Source organism: Panthera onca, chromosome E2, assembly GCF_046562875.1.
Source record: "Panthera onca isolate mPanOnc1 chromosome E2, mPanOnc1 haplotype 2, whole genome shotgun sequence".
NCBI lineage: Eukaryota > Metazoa > Chordata > Mammalia > Carnivora > Felidae > Panthera > Panthera onca.
In genome coordinates, this window is record NC_138353.1 from 6,355,126 (window position 1) to 6,375,649 (window position 20,524).

At 42.0% G+C, this 20,524-nt stretch overlaps 1 protein-coding gene and 1 non-coding gene across 12 annotated transcripts in view; both read right to left on the reverse strand.

The window, feature by feature from the left end:
- The window catches only part of LOC132677092 (uncharacterized), a 290,019-nt gene that overhangs the window by 11,622 nt on the left and 257,873 nt on the right, over positions 1 to 20,524 (reverse strand). For 9 of the 11 annotated variants that reach the window (XR_014136183.1, XR_014136184.1, XR_014136186.1 and 6 more), the window contains 2 exons: positions 10,766 to 11,562; positions 8,880 to 8,957 (listed from right to left, as the gene is read on the reverse strand). The exons of 1 other annotated variant lie outside the window; for it this stretch is intronic. This is a non-coding gene — a transcript (uncharacterized LOC132677092). The remainder of the gene's footprint in view (positions 1 to 8,879; positions 8,958 to 10,765; positions 11,563 to 20,524) is intronic. One more of the 11 variants, XR_013552472.2, reaches the window with a different exon arrangement.
- LOC145712406 (vomeronasal type-1 receptor 4-like) lies at positions 450 to 8,867 on the reverse strand. Its single transcript, XM_081791398.1, has one exon. It carries the CDS (start codon positions 6,576 to 6,578, stop codon positions 5,667 to 5,669), a length of 912 nt encoding a protein of 303 aa, XP_081647524.1. The 5' UTR covers positions 6,579 to 8,867; the 3' UTR covers positions 450 to 5,666.

Genomic DNA, 20,524 nt, shown 5'->3' on the forward strand with positions numbered 1-20,524 from the left:
AACAATACATCTTCAGGCTGTCAAGGCTGAAAAGCATCTGCAACAATTTTCTTCCCTGATGGAATCAAAGAACATAAAACTTTATGAATATATACTCATAATTTACTTGAGTTACTCCCTCCACCCTCTGCCTCTTGGATATTTATGTGGCTATGATGAAAACAGCACAGCAGTGCAACCTTAGACTCCAAACATTTGAAGTGCAATTCATCAGTGTGCACCTGATGTTTCCATATGCCCTTGTTTGTGCCTACACGAGACTCACGACTCGTACTGGCCTTGATTTACATGAAGCAATATATATATATATATATATATATATATATATATATATATATATACACACACAAATATATATATATATATGTATGTGTATATATACATATGTATGTATATATATATATATGTATGTGTATATATATATATATATATGTATATATACACACACACACACATACATATATATCTGTATAGGGATAATAGATAATACACACACACACACACACACACACACACACACACACACACAATCTCTACACCCAACATGGGGCTCAAACTCAAAACAACCTGAAATCAAGGGTCACATGCTCTACTGACTGAGCCAGCCAGGCTCAGCCCTGGGGCAAAATATATTAAGCATGTAAGAAGTGTCAGGAAATAAAATTTCAGGAGTAGAGATATGATATGCGCAAAGTTTCCCCCCAACTGCTACTTGGAGCTTTCACTGGAGTAATTTGGAAAGCTCACTGATCATGAGTTTCCCCTTAAGAATGAACATATACACTTGAAGATACATTAGTCTTGCTTTGTTTGTAGGCCAACTAGGAATTTCACATATCGATCCCCTTGAAAATAGTTAATTTGCACTTTTAGATATTCCACAGACATGGGATGAACCCCTATCTGAAATTTAGTCTTGGGTATCAAGACTGATAATGCTAATCACCAAAAGGATGTGAAGATGTTTAAAGCACAGTGAGACTTTCTGGGGAGAGCAGGACAGGTTTCCAAATTTGCCACAAAAATGGCTTGAGAGACAAGAGGAGACTCACTTCAGGTTTCTATGGAGTTTATACTAGACGGTGGGTCCTGCGTGTGGTTTAACCTTTTGTGGGCACCAAAGGAGCACCTGGGCTTCTAAATTTGGCCACTTGTAGAGTAGACGGGAAGAGGGAGATACATTGAATATGTGCAGTAAGTAAATGTGTGTGTGTGTGTGTGTGTGTGTATCAATTATACCTCAAGCTGTACCAAAAACAGGGAAGGCAACTGAGAGAGGGCTGAGGCTTAAAAGCTGTCTGTCCATGGTCAAATACCAAAAACCAAAAAGCAAAAAACTGGAGTGAGATTCGAATACAACACAGAATGTTTACTCTCAAACCTGATTGCTTGGTTAGGAGAGACCCATTTTCTTCATACTAATAATAACTTCTTATGCATCCTTTCCTGCTACACACATAGGACCCTTTACCCAGTATAACTGCTGAAAGTGAAATACTGAAATACTGTTTAGATAAATTGCCCGAGTCGCTTTTACACTAGTTTGATCATTAATGTGTGCAAGTATTTATCAGACGGTTAATATGATTCAATAATCTTACCAGAAGAGTTTTTCAAAGGTTATAAAAATCTCAATTTGTGATTATACTATTAAGCATTATATGAGTCTTTCAACTCTGGTAAAATTCCTTTTTATTTAGAAATTTTTCCTTAACCCATTTTATATATATTTAGTTTACATGTTTTCTCTGTGTTACTACATTGAAAATTTTGAAAAAATGCATGAGTTAAAGATTCTTTTAAGAGGTGTGTAACACGATAATGCATCCAGGACAATAAGAGATACAAAGTAAGTGCTTTATAGATATGAAGATTAAGAGTTCTTTTAATTTTTCTTAACGTTTATTTTTTTTTGAGACAGAGGGAGACAGAGCATGAACGGGGGAGGGTCAGAGAGAGGGAGACACAGAATCCGAAACAGGCTCCAGGCTCTGAGCTGTCAGCACAGAGCCCGATGCGGGGCTCGAACCCATGAACCGTGAGATCATGACCTGAGCCGAAGTCGGACGCTCAACCAACTGAGCCACCTAGGTGCCCCGAGTAGGAGTTCTTTTATACCTTTTAGTTCAGTGGAAGAAGTAGAACAGTATGAAATTGTGAACTAGAATCTAGTAAGGTGGAGCTAAGAGACCTGTTGATACCCTACAAAACTAATAACCAGGATTTGGAGAACACAATATGTTCATTTTACCTTATAATCATTTCCAATTCTTCTATTATTGCCATAAAACTAATCCTCTCTGTCCTACATTATTGCAATGGATACTGGAACTTATTTTTTTTATTTTTATTTTTTTAATTTATATCCATGTTAGCTAACATATAGTGCAATAATGATTTCAGGAGTAGAATCCAGTGATTCATCTCCTACATATAACACCCAGTGCTCATTCTAACAAGTGTCTTCCTCAATACCCCTTACCCATCTATAGCCCATCCCCCCCACCCACAACCCCTCCAGCAACCCTCTGGAACTTACATCTCAAGTCCTTATAGTATAGTGTCAGGATATCAGACTTTTTTCCCCTAAGTTCAACGTGAAGCTATTTGATGTTTTTACTTGATTGTTTCAATAACATATGTCCTACCATAAAATCCACTTTTTTGGGGGTGGGGGGTGGAGACTCGCATGTTTGAAGGAGGGGGCAGAGATAGATAGATAGATAGATAGATAGAGAGAGAGAGAGAGAGAGAGAGAGAGAGAGAGAGAGAATCTTAAGCAGGCTCCACACCCAGCATGTAGCCCAAAGCAGGGCTTGATCTCACAATCATGAGATCATGATTTGAGCTCAAATCAAGAGTTGGATGCTTAACTGACTGAGCCACCCAGGCGCCCCCATGAAACCCACTCTTAAAATGTACAATTCAGTGGCAAGGATGTCTTTTCTCACCATTCTTGTTCAGCACTGTACTGGAAGTCCTAGATAATGCAGTAAGAAAAAGAAGTAGGACAGACATTATGAAGCAAGAAATAAAACTGTCTTATTTGCAGATCACACGGTCTATGTAGAAACTCCACAGAGTCAAAACGAAAAAACTTTTGGAACTAAGAAATGATTATAGCAAGACTGAAGGACACAAGGTTAATACAATGTGCTGTGTTGTCCACCTAAATCCCATATGGTGCAATTCTAACCCACAGGGATGGTATGTGGAGGTGGTGCCCCTGGGAAGTCAATGACTGCGTTAGAGGGGAACCCTCATGAAGGAGATAAGTGACCTTATACAAGGGACCTCAGAGAGCTCTTAATCTCCACAATATGAGAATCCAACAAGAAAACAGTCTTTTGCAGCCAAGAATAGGGCCCTCACTTAGACACCTAATTAGCCATCACAGTGATCTTGGGCTTCCCAGCCTCTAGAACAGTGAGAAGCATCTGTTGCTTATGTACCATCTGGTCTATGTTGCTTTGTTATAACAGTTCAGACTAAGACAGTACACAAGTCAGCAATGAACAAGTGGAATTTGCATTTAAAAACACAGTAACTTTACACTACCAGAAAAGGAAGTTATACTTAGGTATAAGTCTAACATAGTATGTACAGGATCTACAGGAAGAAAGCTAGGTAGCTGATAAACAAAATCAAAGAATTAAATAAATGGAGAGAGATTTCATGTACACGGACAGAAAGACTCAATAGGGTCAAAGTGTCATTCTTCCCAACTTGACTTACAGATTCAATGCAATCCCAAACTAAATAGCAAGTTATTTGGTGAATATCAACAAATTGATTCTAAAGTTTATATTGATAGTCAAAAGACACACAGTAGGAAACAAAATATTGAAGGAGCTGAACAAAGTCAGAGGACTAATATTACTTGATTTCAGGCTTACTATAAATATACAGTAATCAATGGGGTGCCTGGGTGGCTCAGACCTTTAAGCGCTCAACTTCGGCTCAGGTCATGATCTCACAGTTCAGGAGTCTGAGCCCTGCATCCGGCTCTGTGTTGACAGCTCAGAGCCTGGAGCCTGCTTTGGATTCTGTGTCTCCCCATCTCTCTGCCCCTACCCCGGCTTGTGCTCTGTCTCCCTCAAAAAATAAACAAACATTAAATTTTTTAAAAAATATACAGTAATCAAGACACACAAACAGATCAAAGGAACATAATGGAGAGCTCAAAAATGGACCCATACAAACATGGTCAACTGATCTTTGACAAAGAAGCAAAAGCAATACAATGGAGAAAAGGTAGTCTTTTCAACAGATGTGTTGGAGCAAATGGACATCAATGTACAAAAAAAAATTCATCTAGACACAAACCGTATTCCTTTCACAAAATTCAACTCATAATTAATCATAGATGTAAATGTGAAATGTGTAACTATAAAATTCTTAGAAGATGACACAGGAAAAAATCTAGAGGACCTAGGTTTCATCACTTTTTTGATACAATACCAAAGGCACAATCCACGGAGGTAATAATAATTTGGATTTCGTTAAAATTAATAACTTCTGTTGTGCAAAAAACACGGTCAAGAGAATGAGAAAAAAGCCACAGACTGGGGTAAAGTACTCGCAAAGCACATTTCTAAAAGGTCTGGTATTGGAATACACAAAGAACACTCTCAAAGCCCAATAAGAATGCAAAAAACATCATTTAAAAATGGGAAAAAGACAGCAATAAACACCCTCATCAAAGAAGATACACTGGATGGAAAATGAAGCATATGAAAATACACTCCGCATCTTATGTCATTAGACAACTGAAAAGAGAAACAATGAGTTACCACCACACATCTAATACAATGGCCAAAATCCAAAATCCTGACACCAGTGGATGCTAGTAAAGATGCCGAACAACAAATACCATCATTCACTGCTTGTGGGAAGATTATAGCCACTCTGGAAGGCAGTTTAATGTTTTCTTACAAAACTAAACATACTCTTATCACATTCTAGCAATCACATTCCTTGGTATTTATACAAATGAGCTGAAAACTTATTTCCATGTAAAAACCCGGCACATGAATGTTTATAGAACTTCTGCTTAACTGTCCAAACTTGGAAGTAACCAAGTAGGTGAATGGTTAAAAAAAAAAAAAAAAAAAAAAAAGCTGTGATATATCTAGACAATGGCACATTATTCATCACTAAAAATAAATGGACTATCAAGCCAGGAAAAGACATGGGAGAACCTTAAAAGCACCTTGCCAAATGAAAGAATCCAATCTGCAAAGGCTACATATTGCATTGTTTTAACTACACGATATTCTGGAGAAGGCAATAGTATGGACATGTAAAACATATGGCCAGGCAAAACTATGGCCAGGCAAAACATTTCCCCATGTAAACCAGTTGGTCAACCACTCTATGAATATGACACAGGAGCTAGGACCCAGTCTATTAAATTTTGTGTAAACACCATTTGATTAAGTTTATGAGGTCAAGCTGCTTTATTCACCTCCGCTACAGAAATGCAGGTTCCTAGTTCAACCAGCTGAAGAAAGCCCAGTGCGCATTAGTGTGTAATGTAGAAAGACATGGCATTTCTCCTTTACTTCCTGAACTCAGTTTTTGATGGTGATGCATCAAGAACTAAATATGGTGCAAAAAACATTCACTTCACATATTTCTGATAAGATTAGGAAATGTTATATTTGTTATCCATGCAAAGCAGAGTCTGTTATAGATATAACAGAATTCCGGCCCATAAGCAGAAAGGGGCAGACAGTTGGAAAACACACAGAAATCATGGCAGCGGTGTTCACCAGCCACCAGCTGGAATTACAAAGAAGAGCAACACAAACATGAAAGACGGAAGAGAGGAAGTAGAAAGACACAAAGGTGCTCACGAGGACGAGGATGCTCTGGGTGGCTCTGGACTCAGCAGAGGATCTGGGGGTGACATTAGTGCTGTGAATGTGCTGGACCCGCTGCTTGTGTCTGTGCAGGAGGAAGACCATGGAGCTGCTGGCCCCGATTGTGAGACCACACAAGGAAGCTTCGGGAAATACTATCAACACTGCATATACGGAAACTGTGACTGTCTCGTGATCTACAGCAAGACAGTAGCCCAAATCTCCTTTCTTTGTGAAGTTTTTCATGCTCCGGTTGCTAAACACATATAACAGAGGAAAAACTAAATTTACAAACATGAACTGGATCCAACAGAGGGAAATGGAGAAGCCAATGTACTTTGGGGCTTTGACTTTAAACTCCTTCAAACAGGAGTTCATGGGGCTGATCATAATGGTCTGGAACACAGTCAAGAGGCAGGTGCTGCCAACGGACATTCCCCTGCCCACCCTCTGAACACAGAAAAGAAGTTTGCATCCAAACTCATTGAAAAAATGTTTCAACCCAAAAGATGCCACAGTGTGGGGGACTCCTTTGGAGACAATGACCAAGGAGTTGGCTATCGTCAGGTGCCTGAGAATCAAATGGGTGGACCTCACCCTGCACTCAGTGTGGTAAAGGAACAGGTAATGGTAGAGAAGAGAGAAATTGCCCACAATTCCAACTACAGTCTGTGACAAGAAGATTATTCCCACTATCAAATCCCTGTAGGACATTCTGTCATTCAACACCCTTACTTTTAAATTATGGCAACAATCATTCTTCTGAGCAAAAAGGCTCACTGAAGATTTCTGACACCAAAAGGGACTTTCATTACGTGCTTCTGTTTGATGGCCAAGACTTCATGAGATGGGAATAATAGATGTCTGGTATATTTCACTGAAAAGTCAGCATGAAAGATGACGTGGTTAGCCTGGGGGAAGCAATGACAAGTGACGGCAAAGGGAATGAATGCAAATACAACATTTTCAGAAAAAGCTAAAATTCACTAGCTGTACCTGAGGATGGAGGGACCCTCAATCACTCCCCATGTCATAAAACAGATAAACTCTCAATGGATTGCTCATCTGAATTTTAAAGAAAAATAGTGTTGTTTTTTTTTTTTTTTTTTAGAAAACCAAACAAGATATTTCTATGGTCTTAGAATAAGAAAATACTTACTTTAAAGAAGATATTTCTTAAATAGCACAGAACACATTAATCATATGGGTGAAATGACAAAATTAAGGGTAGTTCTCATCAAAACACACACACACACACACACACACACACACACACACACCCAGACAGATATAACCTGTAACCAGCACAAAGAACTACTACAAACCACACAACAAAATAAATAGGCAAAGCATTCCAACAGAAATTTTAAAAAGAAGTTATTCAGTGGATAATACATATGTAAAAGTATTTAAAGATTTTTAAATGTTTACTCATTTTTGAGAGAGAGAGAGAGAGAACATGCAGGGGAAGGGCAGAGAGAGAGAAGGAGACACAGAATCCAAGGCAGGCTCCAGGCTCTGAGCTGTCAGCACAGAGCCCAACACAAGGCTCAAACTCACAAGCCGTGAGATCACGACCTGAGCCGAAGTCAGATGCTCAACCAACTGAGCCACGCAGGCACCCCGTGTGTAGAAGTATTTAATATCCTTAGTAAACAGGAAAATCAAAATATAACCACTACCTAAATATAATGCCAAACAGCACTGAAAAATATAAACTGGAAATGACAGAAATAACGAGGCTCTGGCAAAGATATAGATTAATGAAGAATCTCAGATACTGCTGGCAGGTGTTAAAACTGGTACACACATTTGGAAAATGATGCGGTATCCACTTTAGCTGTCCAAATACAACCCTGTGTCCCAACAATTCTACTCCTGCAAATGCATGTAACAGAAATCTGTGCATTTATCATCAGAAAGACCAATCACAGGGTTTATATGCCAGCACTACTCATTACTCATAACAGCCCCAAACTAAAAACTACCCACCAGCTCATTAACAGAATGAATCAATTAACTGACTCATATTTACACAATGGTGTCCTATACCATGAATGGGGGGAGTAATATACAGCAATACAGATAAATTCACAACATCAGATAGAATGGGGAAAAAATGACAATATGAAAGAGATCATGCCCTATGTTCCATTTATGTAAAGTACAAAACAGGCAAAGTGAACTACTCTCTTAAATGTTAGAGCAGATATAAACCTATGTCCTAAGATTCCACTCCCATAAATCCATGCAAAAGAATTATATTCTTGGAGGTAGTGACAGGTACAAGAGGGTTTCTGAAGAGCTACAGCATTCTTTTCTTGATCTAGGTGTTGTGTACAGAGGTGTGTTCAGTCATGAATTCCACTGACCTCTGTGCTTACAACCTGTGTAGTGTCTGTCATTTTTGAAAATGCCTAACACACACACACACACACACACACACACACACACACAAATCTGTGAGTGGCTGCAAAAGGCTGTCCTGTGATCGTGTGTGACCTGCTGATGGAGTCCATGCGGAAGAAACTTACAGATCTACAGGTCCAGATCTGAGCCCACATGAAGCCTCGGGGAACAGTAACAATATTGAGTCTGCAAATTTGTCACAAAATTCAGTAGAGCAGAATCCTAAATTTCTGTTCTCTGTGATGGGTTTGTTGCCCCATTTGGAAATCCTACAGGAAAGGGATATTTACCAGCATATAAAGAAACCAGGGGCGCCTGGGTGGCTCAGCTGGTTGAGTGTCCGACTTCAGCTCAGGTCATGATCTCACAGTTTATGGGTTCGAGCCCTGTACCGGCCTCTGTGCTGACAGCTCAGAGCCTGGAGCCCACTTTGGATTCTGTGTCTCCCTCTCTCTACCCCTCCCCAACTCGTGCTCTGTTTCTAAAAAATGAATAAACCTTAAAAAAATTACAGAAAAAAAAAGAAAGAAAAAAAAAAAAAGAAACCAGCAGAGGAAAATGGAAACCCCCAAATCCTGGGGAGGCTGTACTTTAATTTCCACCCACCTGGAGGTCCTGGGGCTGCTTGTGATGGCTGGAGACACAGAAGGAGCAGCTGGTGCCAATGGACACACCCTGCCAGCTCTGTGAGGACAGAAAACAAATCTACATTCAAAAGTCACTGAAGAGGGGCGCCTGGGTGGCTCAGTCGGTTGGGCATCCGACTTCAGCTCAGGTCATGATCTTGTGGTCCGTGAGTTCGAGCCCCGCGTCGGGCTCTGTGCTAACAGCTCAGAGCCTGGAGCCTGCTTCTGATTCTATGTCTCCCTCTCTCTGGCCCTCCCCTGCTCACACTCTGTCTCACTCTCTCTCTCTCAAAAATAAATAAATATTAAAAAAAAAAAAGTCACTGAAGAAATCCTTCGCCTAAAGGCTGCCATTGGCTTGGGGACACCTATAAAAGGCATGACCAAGAAAAAACTGTAACCAGATGTTTTAGAACCAAATCTGTGCAGCACAACCTGCATCTTATATAACAAAATGAGAGATGAGAGCAGTGAAGAGAAAATGCCCAGGATTCCAACAAGTCTCAGATAAGGAGACCACTCCTATTGTCAAAAATCTAGGGCCAGTTGCCAGTGACTGGTATTTGTCTTCAGACTCAGAGGATCCTGCACCAGATCATGTCGTGTGGACTAGATTGATCATATCAACTGAAATCCAATATGCTCTCTGAGATACATTTCTTCAATTTAGTTTTGTTAAGGGGCTTCCAAGAATGGAATGAATAACTCTTACATGGCACTTAAAACGCGCAAGTCACTGCTGTACAGCCGTAAATATGAATCATTTTTAAAATTTTCCTCACTGCATGACAGAGGCACTGCAAAGATAAGAGGAACTCAGAGACAGAGAAGTTAAGGGACGTATCTAAATTCACACACTGGTCAGGGGCCGAATGGAGACTGGAACATGGCAGGCTGGAGCCAACAGTGCCCGAAACTCTGTGCTCCACGGACAATCCAGGTCAGCTGTATCTTCCAATAAGACCTGTATTTAGTTTTGAAAAACACTTTTCCATTTCATTTCATGCTACTTTTCTTCTCCTTGACAAACCTGCTCATAAAGTTTCCATATTCTTTAATTATTCTCTAGGCTAATCCTACAAGAAACTTTGCAAGGTCTTAGCTGGGTTTGGTGAATGAAGGGTTTGCTCAATGTGAGTTCAGCAGAAAGACTCATTGGCTGTCATTCCAGGAAGGAAAACACAGTGGACTCAATCCAATAAACCATCTGACAATATTACCCTGTTCCCAGAGCTGTGAAGCAAAAAAATATATATGATATGTAATTAAACAGTGTGAGGTAGAAACTAAGTTATTAGCAATTTTGGTTCAAATGATTAAGCATTAAATCCCACAATAAGCGAAACTATTGGATATTAGGCAACATATGTGAAAGACAAAAGACAGAAGAGAATATCTGGGAATACAGAATCTTGTGTATCGTTCATGTTGAAATCATAAGGAAATGAGTTGTGAGCTTGGGGATGATGTCAGAATATTATTAAACCACAGATAATAAGACAAGATACATGTACTCATGACAGCTGTTTTCTGGAACCCATAATTATAGTTACCATTTCCTTAAATGTTGTTTCTCTAACTTCAAGAAGTAAAGGAATCTTCCCATAGCCAGGAGGCCTCAGATGGTTTCAGTACAGGCACAATTACTATCTCCAGTAAGGGCATCATATACTTGAGTTACAAAAAAAGAAACTAACAAAAATTCTAGAAACTAATTCATATATACTATTTCTGTAGACAACTGGAAACTGTTAGAGGTCTAAAGGCATTGTAGGCACACCTCTACTGACACTGAAAACTCAACCTATGATTCCTGCAAAGTAATGTCAACAGCAGAGGGCTTTCATAACTACGGTCCTTACGCACCTTCAAAATGACCCTTCCTTGTCACTGGCATTTTCATCAGTAACAGTCTGCGGGAGGACTTCATTAAACGGCACCAGGAACCACCAGGCGTGGGTGTGGGTGCAGGGTCCGGGGTCCTCACCTCTATCGACAAGCTCAGCTCACACCCAAGGAACTACTCCACCTCCCTCTTTAGCTCTTCCCCTGGTCTGTCCCGACCCTCAGGATCCCTTTCCAGACACGAACACTTACTCACACGTCCTTCCTACAGGCGCTGCCTCTCAGTCTGACAGAGAAAGAACTCACTGGACTCATCATGTTGAAGGATGGGGGCGCAGCGTGAAGGTCACAGCAGCCAGTACGTGTGAGGGAGGGAGGCAGCCAGACCAGAGATAAGGCTTTGTGATCTGTGACCTCCCCTCCCGTCAGAACTGCAATTATCATTTCACACGTGGTGGCAATGACAGCACAGCCTTCGGTAGCTGACAATACTTCTGAAAAACTTTCTCCCAGGACTAATTACCAAATCCAATTACAAGTTGGTGAGTATCTCCGAAGAGACTGTTGTCTGCTTTAGGAGGGGCTCTTACTTTTCACAATCCCTGATGGCAGAGAGGGGCTCACAGGGAAGGAGCAGTAAATACTGGTGTCAGACAACTAAGGGACTGGCAGCGAGTGTATGTGTCTCACAGGCATCCCCGATTCCCTCAGAAGTTCTTCCACCAAAAATCTAGAGCATTCTTAGTCTTCTGTCTTCTAAGCTGCATCATTATTTGAGAATTGAGGAAATACACGGAATCAGAATCCAGCAAGAATATCTAAAGAGATATAAAAGAGAACATGCCAACAATTCATATTAGAAAACATGGGTGAGTCCCATGTTTTTTGAGTAAAAAGAAGAAATCATGGGACTCATTTTTTCAAGTTTATTTTATTTTGCGAGAGAGAGACAGACAGACAGACAGAGGGTGGGAGGGGCAGAGAGAGAGGGAGAGAAAGAGACTCCCAAGCAGGCTCCACACTGCCAGCACAGAGGCAGACATGGGGCCTGAACCCATGAACCTGACCTGAGCTGAAACCAAGAGTTGGATGCTCCACCGACTGAGTCATCAGGTGTCCCAGGTCTCATATTTATAACTAAATACAAATTATACTGAGATTTGCGATATGCAAATATTATCAAAACGACATTATAATAATATTGACCCTGGCAATCAAAGGAAGTCTAAAAATCTACCCCTCTAAGAAAAACAGATGTTTATCAAAGTGACCCTCAGAAATACAGGTACCGGGATTCCATGATCTCACAAGCAGGTTCTACTACCGTTCTATCAGAGAAGTCAAGGCTGCTCTGTTAATTCACCAGCACTGAGCTGTTACCAGAGGTCTCTACACCTCCCTTTGCTACTTTTCAACAGGGAGCACTTGGGCTCATGCAATTAATGAAGACACATAACATTTATGAGTCAAAAGTCACTTCAGTGGATTTTCCACTGAAGAGATACACAATCTCAACAAGATCCACTATCCATACCACCTGTGAGGATTCTTCAACCACGTGGAAAGGTGGGGAACCACGGTCCACCTAGCAGCACACCTACTTCTGATACCAACAGCACAGAAGGGTTTCCTAAAACCATGCTTGGTTTTGAGACCTCTAGAAGGACTCACAGAACTGAGAGCTGGTGTACTCACTGATACAGGTTATTACAGGGAAAGGATGCAGACTGGCATCAGACAGCAGAGAGATGTATGGGGCAGAGTCCGGGAAAAGTGCCAAAATGAAAGCTCCACATCCTCTATGAATTGATGGATGTCTTACTGTCTAGACACTGATATTTGAGGACACTCAGATTGTATTGCCACCAAGGGTGTTCACCCAAGCCTACGTGTGCACACTTTTTACTGGGGTTTGATCCATACTTTCTGGGTATGTTTAGTCTCCTACGCTTGTGCAGTCTGGCTGATTGATACCTTTAGTGTACTGCTTCTCCAGAAGCAGACCTCACACTGTATGGTCCAAAGCCCCATCATACATCACATTGTGAGTCTGTCTGGTAGCCCTACTCATAGAAAAAGAAAGATAATCCTATGTGCATGACATTCCAAGTGGTGGAGATCACCTCCCAGTAGGTCAAAGACCAGACGTCTGTTTGGGTGATGTTAAATTTTCACTCTTTCCCCACTGCTCCCCAGTTTTCCATTACAGGAATAGAGCCATATGGTTGACAATCCATTCTTCAAGCACATGGGCTCACATGCATTTACACAGTCAGGTGTGACCCCCCACCCCACATACACTATGCACACTCACAGACTCGGACACATGAATTTATACAGTGGGAAAACATACAGTTTTTCCCATCCTGTCATATCTAGTCTTATGCCCACACTCACGTGTACACAGACCACATATAGACTCACACCCACGTTCATACACACTCACAATGCACACCCTCACATCACTGGCCTCCTCTCTCTCACAAAGTCCCTCACGCAATTACCAGGTTTTGCTCCTCAAAAATATGTTCATATGAAGGAAAACTTTTCATTTGTCCAAGTCTGAAAATGCAAGAATGGGGCCCCATGTCTGCCCCTGCATGCCTCCAACTGCAGACCCCACCAGGACGTCTTAAATGACCAGCATTTCAATAGTTCTGTGAGCTCTGGTTGTGGAAATGCAGGGCGTGCTGAGGGGCAGTTCATGAGGGTGTAACAGCAGCATAAGAAAGGCTGGGGGGGAAAGAGCGCAAAGATATGAAACAGGGGTGATGCACACAGCACGGTGATGTGGGTGGGGGTTTACTCCGCTAAAGCTGCCATGACAAAATATCCCAGGCTGGTGGTGTGAACCACAGAAACCTATTTCTTCAGAGTTCCCCAAGCCACAAACCCAAGACAGAGGTGTCAGCAGGGTTGGCTTCTTCTGAGGCCTCTCTCCTTGGCTTCCAGCCGGCCCCCATCTCCGTGTGCTCACATGGCCTTGTTCTGCCCATACACATCTGCTTCCCTGGGGTCTGTGTGTCTGGAGGTCCTCTTCTTGTAAGGACACCAGTCACACTGTACTATTCCCACTTTAATAGCCTCATTTAACCTCATTATCTCTTTGAAGCCCCCACCTCCAAGTTCAAGGGATTACGGCTTCAACATATGAATTCAGGTGCACACAATTCCGTTCCTAACAAGAGTACACAAACTGTGAGAGGTGAGTGAGGACAGAGAATAAAAGGCACACAGGGGTTAAAGGGGGCAGTATGTTTCAAGAACACTGCAGGACTTAAGGGTACGGGGGCGTGGGGGACACAGTGTGTGAGAAGTAAAGGGTAAAGACTAAATACACATTAGTCTGGGGGTGGATACGAGTAAAAATGTCATGAGTTAAAGGGGAAAACAGGGAGGGGGATAATCAGCAATGGCAGAGCTGGATAAAGGCCCAGGACAATTCATGTACATGCGGTTAAAGCATACAGGGGAGAAGGTGTATCTTTTGTGGGATTTAGGGGTTTGTTTCAGTTTTTTTAAGTTCTAGTTAGTTACTATGTGGTGTAATATTAGTTTAAGAGTAGAATTTAGTGGTTCATCACTTACATACAACACCCAGTGCTCATCCCAACAAGTGCCCTCCTCAATATCTCTCACTCATTTAGCCCATCCCCACCCACCTCCCCTCCATCAACTCTCAGTTTGTTCTCTGTAGTTAAGTCTCTTATGGTTTGGGGCACCTGGATGGCTCAGTTAAGCATCTGACTTTGACTCAGGTCATGATCTTGAGATTCATGAGTTTAAGCCCCATGTTGGGCTCTGGGCTGACAGCTTGGAGCCTGGAACCTGGAGCCTGATTCAGATTCTGTGTCTCCCTCTCTCTCTGTCCCTTCCCCACCTGTGCTCTCTCTCTCAAAAATAAACATTAAAAAAAATTTTAACAATGGTCTCTTATGGTTTTTCCTTTTTTCCCCTTTCCATATGTTTATCTGTTTTAATTCCACATAGGAATAAAATCATATGGTAATTATCCTTCTCTGACTGACTTAGTTGGCTTAGCATAATATACTCTAGTTCCATCCACATCATTGCAAATGGCAAGATTTCATTCTCTTTTATGGCTGAGTAATATTCTATTTACATATATGACACACATCTTCTTTATCCATTCATCAGTTGAAGGACATTTAGGCTCTTTCCATAATTTGGCTATTGTTGATAATGCTGGTATAAACATAGGGTACCGCTTTGAGTCAGTATTTTTGTATCCTTTGGATAAATACCTAGTAGTGCAATTGCTGGGTCATAGGGTAGTTTTATTTTTTAACTTTCAGAGGAACCTCTCTGCTGTTTTCCAGACCGGCTGCACCAGTTTGCATTCCTACCAACAGTGCAGTAGAGTTCCCTTTTTTTCCTGAATCCCCAGCAATACCTGTTGTTTCCCGTGTGGTTAAATGTAGCCACTCTGACAGCTGTGTGGTGGTATCTCATTGTCATTTTGATTTGTATTTCCCTGATGATGAGTGATGTTCAAAATCTTTTCATGTATCTGTTAACCATCTGGACAGCTTCTTTGGGAAAATGTCTATTCATGTCTTCTGTCCATTTCTTTTTTAAGTTTATATATTTGTCTTGAGAGGGAGAAACAGTGACAGTGACGACACACATGTGAACGGGGTAGGGGCAGAGAGAGGGGGAGAGAGAAAATCCCAAGCAGGCTCAGTCCTGTCAACATGAAGCCCACCCAACGAGGGGCTTGATCTCAGGAACCATGAGGTCATGACCTGGGCCAAAATCAAGAGTCAGACACTTAGCTGACTGAGCCACCCAGGCACCCCTCTTCTACCTACTTCTTACCTGGATTATTTGTTATGTTGAGTTTGACAAATTCTTTCTAGATTTTGGATACTACCCCTTTATCAGATATGTCATTTGCAAATATTTTCTCCCATTACCAAGGTTGCCTTTTACTTTTGTTGATTATTTCTTTCGTGGTGCAGAAGCTTTTTATCTTGATGAAGGCACAATTCTTCATTTCTGCTTTTGTTTCCTTTGCCTGAGGAGACGTGTCTAGTTAAGAAGTTGCTCCAGAGGTCACAGAGGTTGCTGCCTGTATTCTCCTCTAGGATTTTGATGGTTTCCGGTCTCACATTTCGGTCTTTCATCCATTTTCAATTTATTTTTGTGTAATGTGTAAGAAAGTGATCCAGTAATCATTCTCCTGCATATTGCTGTTCCGTTTTCCCAACACAATTTGTTGAAGACACTTTTTTCAAATGGATAGTCTTTCCTGTTTTGCCAATGATTAGCTGACCATATAGTTGTGAGTCCATTTCTGGGTTTTCTATTCAGTTCCATTGATCGAGGTGTCTGTTTTTCTGCCAATACCATACAGCTTTGGTGATTACAGCTTTGTAATATAGCTTGAACTCTGGAATTGTGATGCCTCCAGCCTTGATTTTCTTTTTCAGAGTCTTTTGCTTTGACTATTCAGGATCTTTTGTGGTTCCATACAAATTTTAGGATTGTTTGGTAGCTGGCAGTTTTTTGTTTTTTTTTTTTTTTAATTTAATGTTTTTATTTATTTTTGAGACAGAGAGAGACCGAGCATGAGCAGGGGAGGGGCAGAGAGAGGGGGAAACACAGAATCTGAAGCGGGCTCCAGGCTCTGAGCTGTCAGCACACAGCCCGACGCGGGGCTCGCACTCACGGAGTGTGGGATCATGACCTGAGCCGAAGTCGGACGCTCAACCGACTGAGCCACCCAGGCGCCCCAAGGTAGCTGGCAGTTTTGATAGGGACTGCATTAAATGTGTAGATTGTTTTGAGGAGTATAGATATTTCAACCATATTTGTTCTTTCACGCATGAACATGGAATATTTTTCCATTTCTTGTTCTCTTCAATTTCTTTCATAAATGTGCTATAGTTTTCAGAGTACTGATCTTTCATTTCTTTCTGCTTGTTTTATTCCTAGGGATCTTATTGTTTTTGGTGCAATTGTAAATGGGATCAATTCCTTGATTTCTCTTTCTGCTGCTTCATTTTTGGTGTACAGAAATGCAACAGATTTCTGTAAGTTGACTCAGTATCCTGCAATTTTACTGAATTTGTGTATCAGTTCCAGCAATTTTTTGGTGGTCTTTTGGGCTTTCTACATAGAGTACCGCGTCATCTACAAACAGGGAATGGCTGACTCTTCCTTGCCGGTTTGGATGCCTTTTCTTTCTTTCTGTTGTCTGACTGCTAGGGCTAGGATTTGCAGCACTATGTTAAATAACAAAGGTGAGAGTGGGCATCCTTGTCTTGTTCCTGACCATACAGGAAATGTTCTCAGTTTTCCCCCATTGAAAGTGATATTAGCTGTGAGTCTTTTGTATATAACCTTTATGAGGAATTTAATGGTGGGACACAACACTATGACACTTGGATAGATTGAGGGCAAAACTCTTTATTACCAACAGCTGCAAAGAGCATAAGGCTGTCAGGCTCAGCCACAGTGGGGGATGCACATGGGGACAGGGTAACAAGCTACAGCTGTAGGAGCAGCTTATGTATGGAAACAGAATGAGATGGAATAGTTTCAAGGTTTTCCAATGAACTGCCAGATTATAGTAATTTCACAGGTTCCAAAGCACTAAAGCAGTCCCTTGTTGTCTGGTGCCTGAACCTGGTGCTCGGAGCTGCTGCAAAGTGGCCTGAGTGGAGAACCCAGTTAGGGAAAGGACTGATGCATAGACTTGGTCAGCTCCTCAACAGGAAGAAGTGACTGCCCTGACACTGGATCCTCAAAATAGGGTCAAGATAGTATTAAAAAAAACCACATGCACACACACCCTACACACACAGACAAGTATGACACACTGTACTAATGAAGTATGGGTGCACTGGACATGGGTGGCCCAAGACAGAACAGAGGGTGGAAGGAGATCTAAACATTGCTGGGGGGATAATGGTCTCAGGACAGAAAATGGGTGTGAGCAATGAAATCAGCTGGGAAGAGAAGGGGAATGAAAAGTCTAAGGAACTTGGGAAAAGGGAAGATATGGTGGTGTCTATAGGGTACACAGGAAGCTGATTGTGCCCAGTGACTGACGGCTGAACGGGGCTGTAGTCCTTGGCTTCTGCCCTGGATGAAAGCCAATACAGGTCAAAGGGGATGGATGATGTACAGGTGACGGTAGGAGAAAGTTCCCTAGAATCGTGCAGGGGATAGACATGACAGAGAAATGGAATTCAAAGTGGGTGCAAAATAGGGCTGGGGAAGGAAGTCTAGAAGGGTCAGCTGGAAGTGAGCAGGAACACATACGGGTCCAGGAGTTGGAGGCATAGGCTAAAGTACAGGGATGGACAAAGACCTGTAAAGGGAGGGGGAGTAGGTTCAAGAGGCTACAGTGGTGGAAAGATGGGCAGTATGGAAATTAAGACCATGTAGGTCACAGAGACAGGTGGAAAGTTACACTTTCACGCCTGCATTCATTCACAACCTCACTCACAGGGGCCTTGCATTTTATTCCCGGAAGTTTCTACAGTGACCTATGGGGGAAAACAATGGTAGTCATGCAAATATCCCTGTAAAACCTTTAACATGCAGGAGGACCACAGGTAGAATGTTGAATGAACACACCACGTCAGTCTTGTCACTGAAATCCAGTTCTTAGAGGGAGTGACCAAAAGAGATTGTCAGGACTGCCTGTGTCCTGTTTCTGGCAATCAGTGTTGGAAAAAGGTACCACGCTCACTCCCTTCCTAAACCTCATGCCTGCCACAATTTTTATGATTCAAGACTGAAGTGATCAGAGACTCTTTCATTACCAATGTTTTTCGCAAAATGACATACATGCTTTATATAGGAAATGAACCGAACAAAGAGAAATGAAAAATGTTAAGCACTTTGTTCCTTGCATGAAATCATCCCAAGATATAACCACTGGGGTCACGCTGAGGTAGGCAGATCTCCATCCCCAGGTGTTACACCCTTGGTTATCTTGCATTACATGGTAAAAGAGACTGCGCAATTATGGTTAATAATCATCTAGCTTTATTTTTTTTCAATATATGAAATTTATTGTCAAATTGGTTTCCACACAACACCCAGTGCTCATCCCAAAAGGTGCCCTCCTCAATACCCATCACCCACCCTCCCCTCCCTCCCACCCCCCATCAACCCTCAGCTTGTTCTCAGTTTTTTAATTTTTTTTTAACGTTTATTTATTTTTGAGACAGAGAGAGACAGAGCATGAATGGGGGAGGGTCAGAGAGAGAGGAAGACACAGAATCCGAAACAGGCTCCAGGCTCTGAGCTGTCGGCACAGAGCCCGACGCGTGGCTTGAACCCAAGGACCGTGAGATCATGACCTGAGCCGAAGTCGGACGCCTAACCGACCAAGCCACCCAGGCGTCCCTAGCTTGTTCTCAGTTTTTAAGAGTCTCTTATGCTTTGGCTCTCTCCCACTCTAACCTCTTTTTTTTTTCCTTCCCCTCCCCCATGGGTCTCCGTTAAGTTTCTCAGGATCCACATAAGAGTGAAAACATATGGTGTCTGTCTTTCTCTGTATGGCTTATTTCACTTAGCATAACACTCTCCAGTTCCATCCACGTTGCTACAAAGGGCCACAATAATCATCTAACTTTAAATCACGAACAGAATCCTGGATCATACAGGTGGGTCCAAAAATATCACGTGACCTTTAAAGAACAAGAAGGGAAATGGAGAGATCGAGAACAGGGGAGGGAACCAGTGTGCTGATGCAGGCTTTCAAGGTGGAGGGAGCCACATGGAAATCATTTAAAAATCTGTATTTACTTTTGAGAGAGACAGCATAAGCACGTGAGAGGCAGAGAGAGACAAGGAGACACAGAATCCCAAGCAGGCTCCAGGTTCTGAGCTGTCAGCACAGAGCCCAAGGCAGTGCTCCAACCCACGAACTGTGAGATCATGACCTGAGCCGAAGTTGGAGGCTCAACCTACTGAGCCACCCAGGTGTCCTGCAAATCATTAGGAAAAAAATTTTTTAAATTAAAAACAATTTTTTAATGTTTATTTATTTTAGAGACAGAGAGACAGACCACAAGCAGGGGAGGGACAGAGAGAGCCGGAGACAGATTCTGAAGCACGCTGCAGGCTCTGAGCTGCCAGCAAAGAGTCTGACGCAAGGTTCGAACCCACGAACCATGAGATCATGACCTGAGCTGAAGTCGGGCACCCAACCGACTGAGCCACCAAGATGCCCTGCCCATCATTTTTTTTAATACTTATTTTTTTTTTAGCAAGTACTTGTATTTTTAATTTTTTAAATATAATTTATTGTCCCCCACGTCAGGCTCTGTGCTGACAGCTCAGAGCCTGGAGCCTGTTTCAGATTCTGTGTCTCCCTCTCTCTCTGCCCCTCCCCTGTTCATGCTGTCTCAAAAATAAATAAACGTTAAAAAAAATTAAAAAAAAAAAAAAGGGGGGGGGGCGCCTGGGTGGCTCAGTCGGTTAAGCGGCCGACTTCGGCTTAGGTCACGATCTCGCGGTCCGTGAGTTTGAGCCCTGCGTCAGGCTCTGTGCTGACAGCTCAGAGCCTGGAGCCTGTTTCAGATTCTGTGTCTCCCTCTCTCTCTGCCCCTCCCCTGTTCATGCTCTGTCTCTCTCTGTCTCAAAAATAAATAAACGTTAAAAAAAATTTTTTTAAAATATAATTTATTGTCAAATCATTTTAAAAACCGAATTCTACTAACATAAATCAACCTAAAAGAAATTTAACCCCAGAAGATCCAGTTAAGAGACCAGGCTTTGATGACATGTAAGAAAATA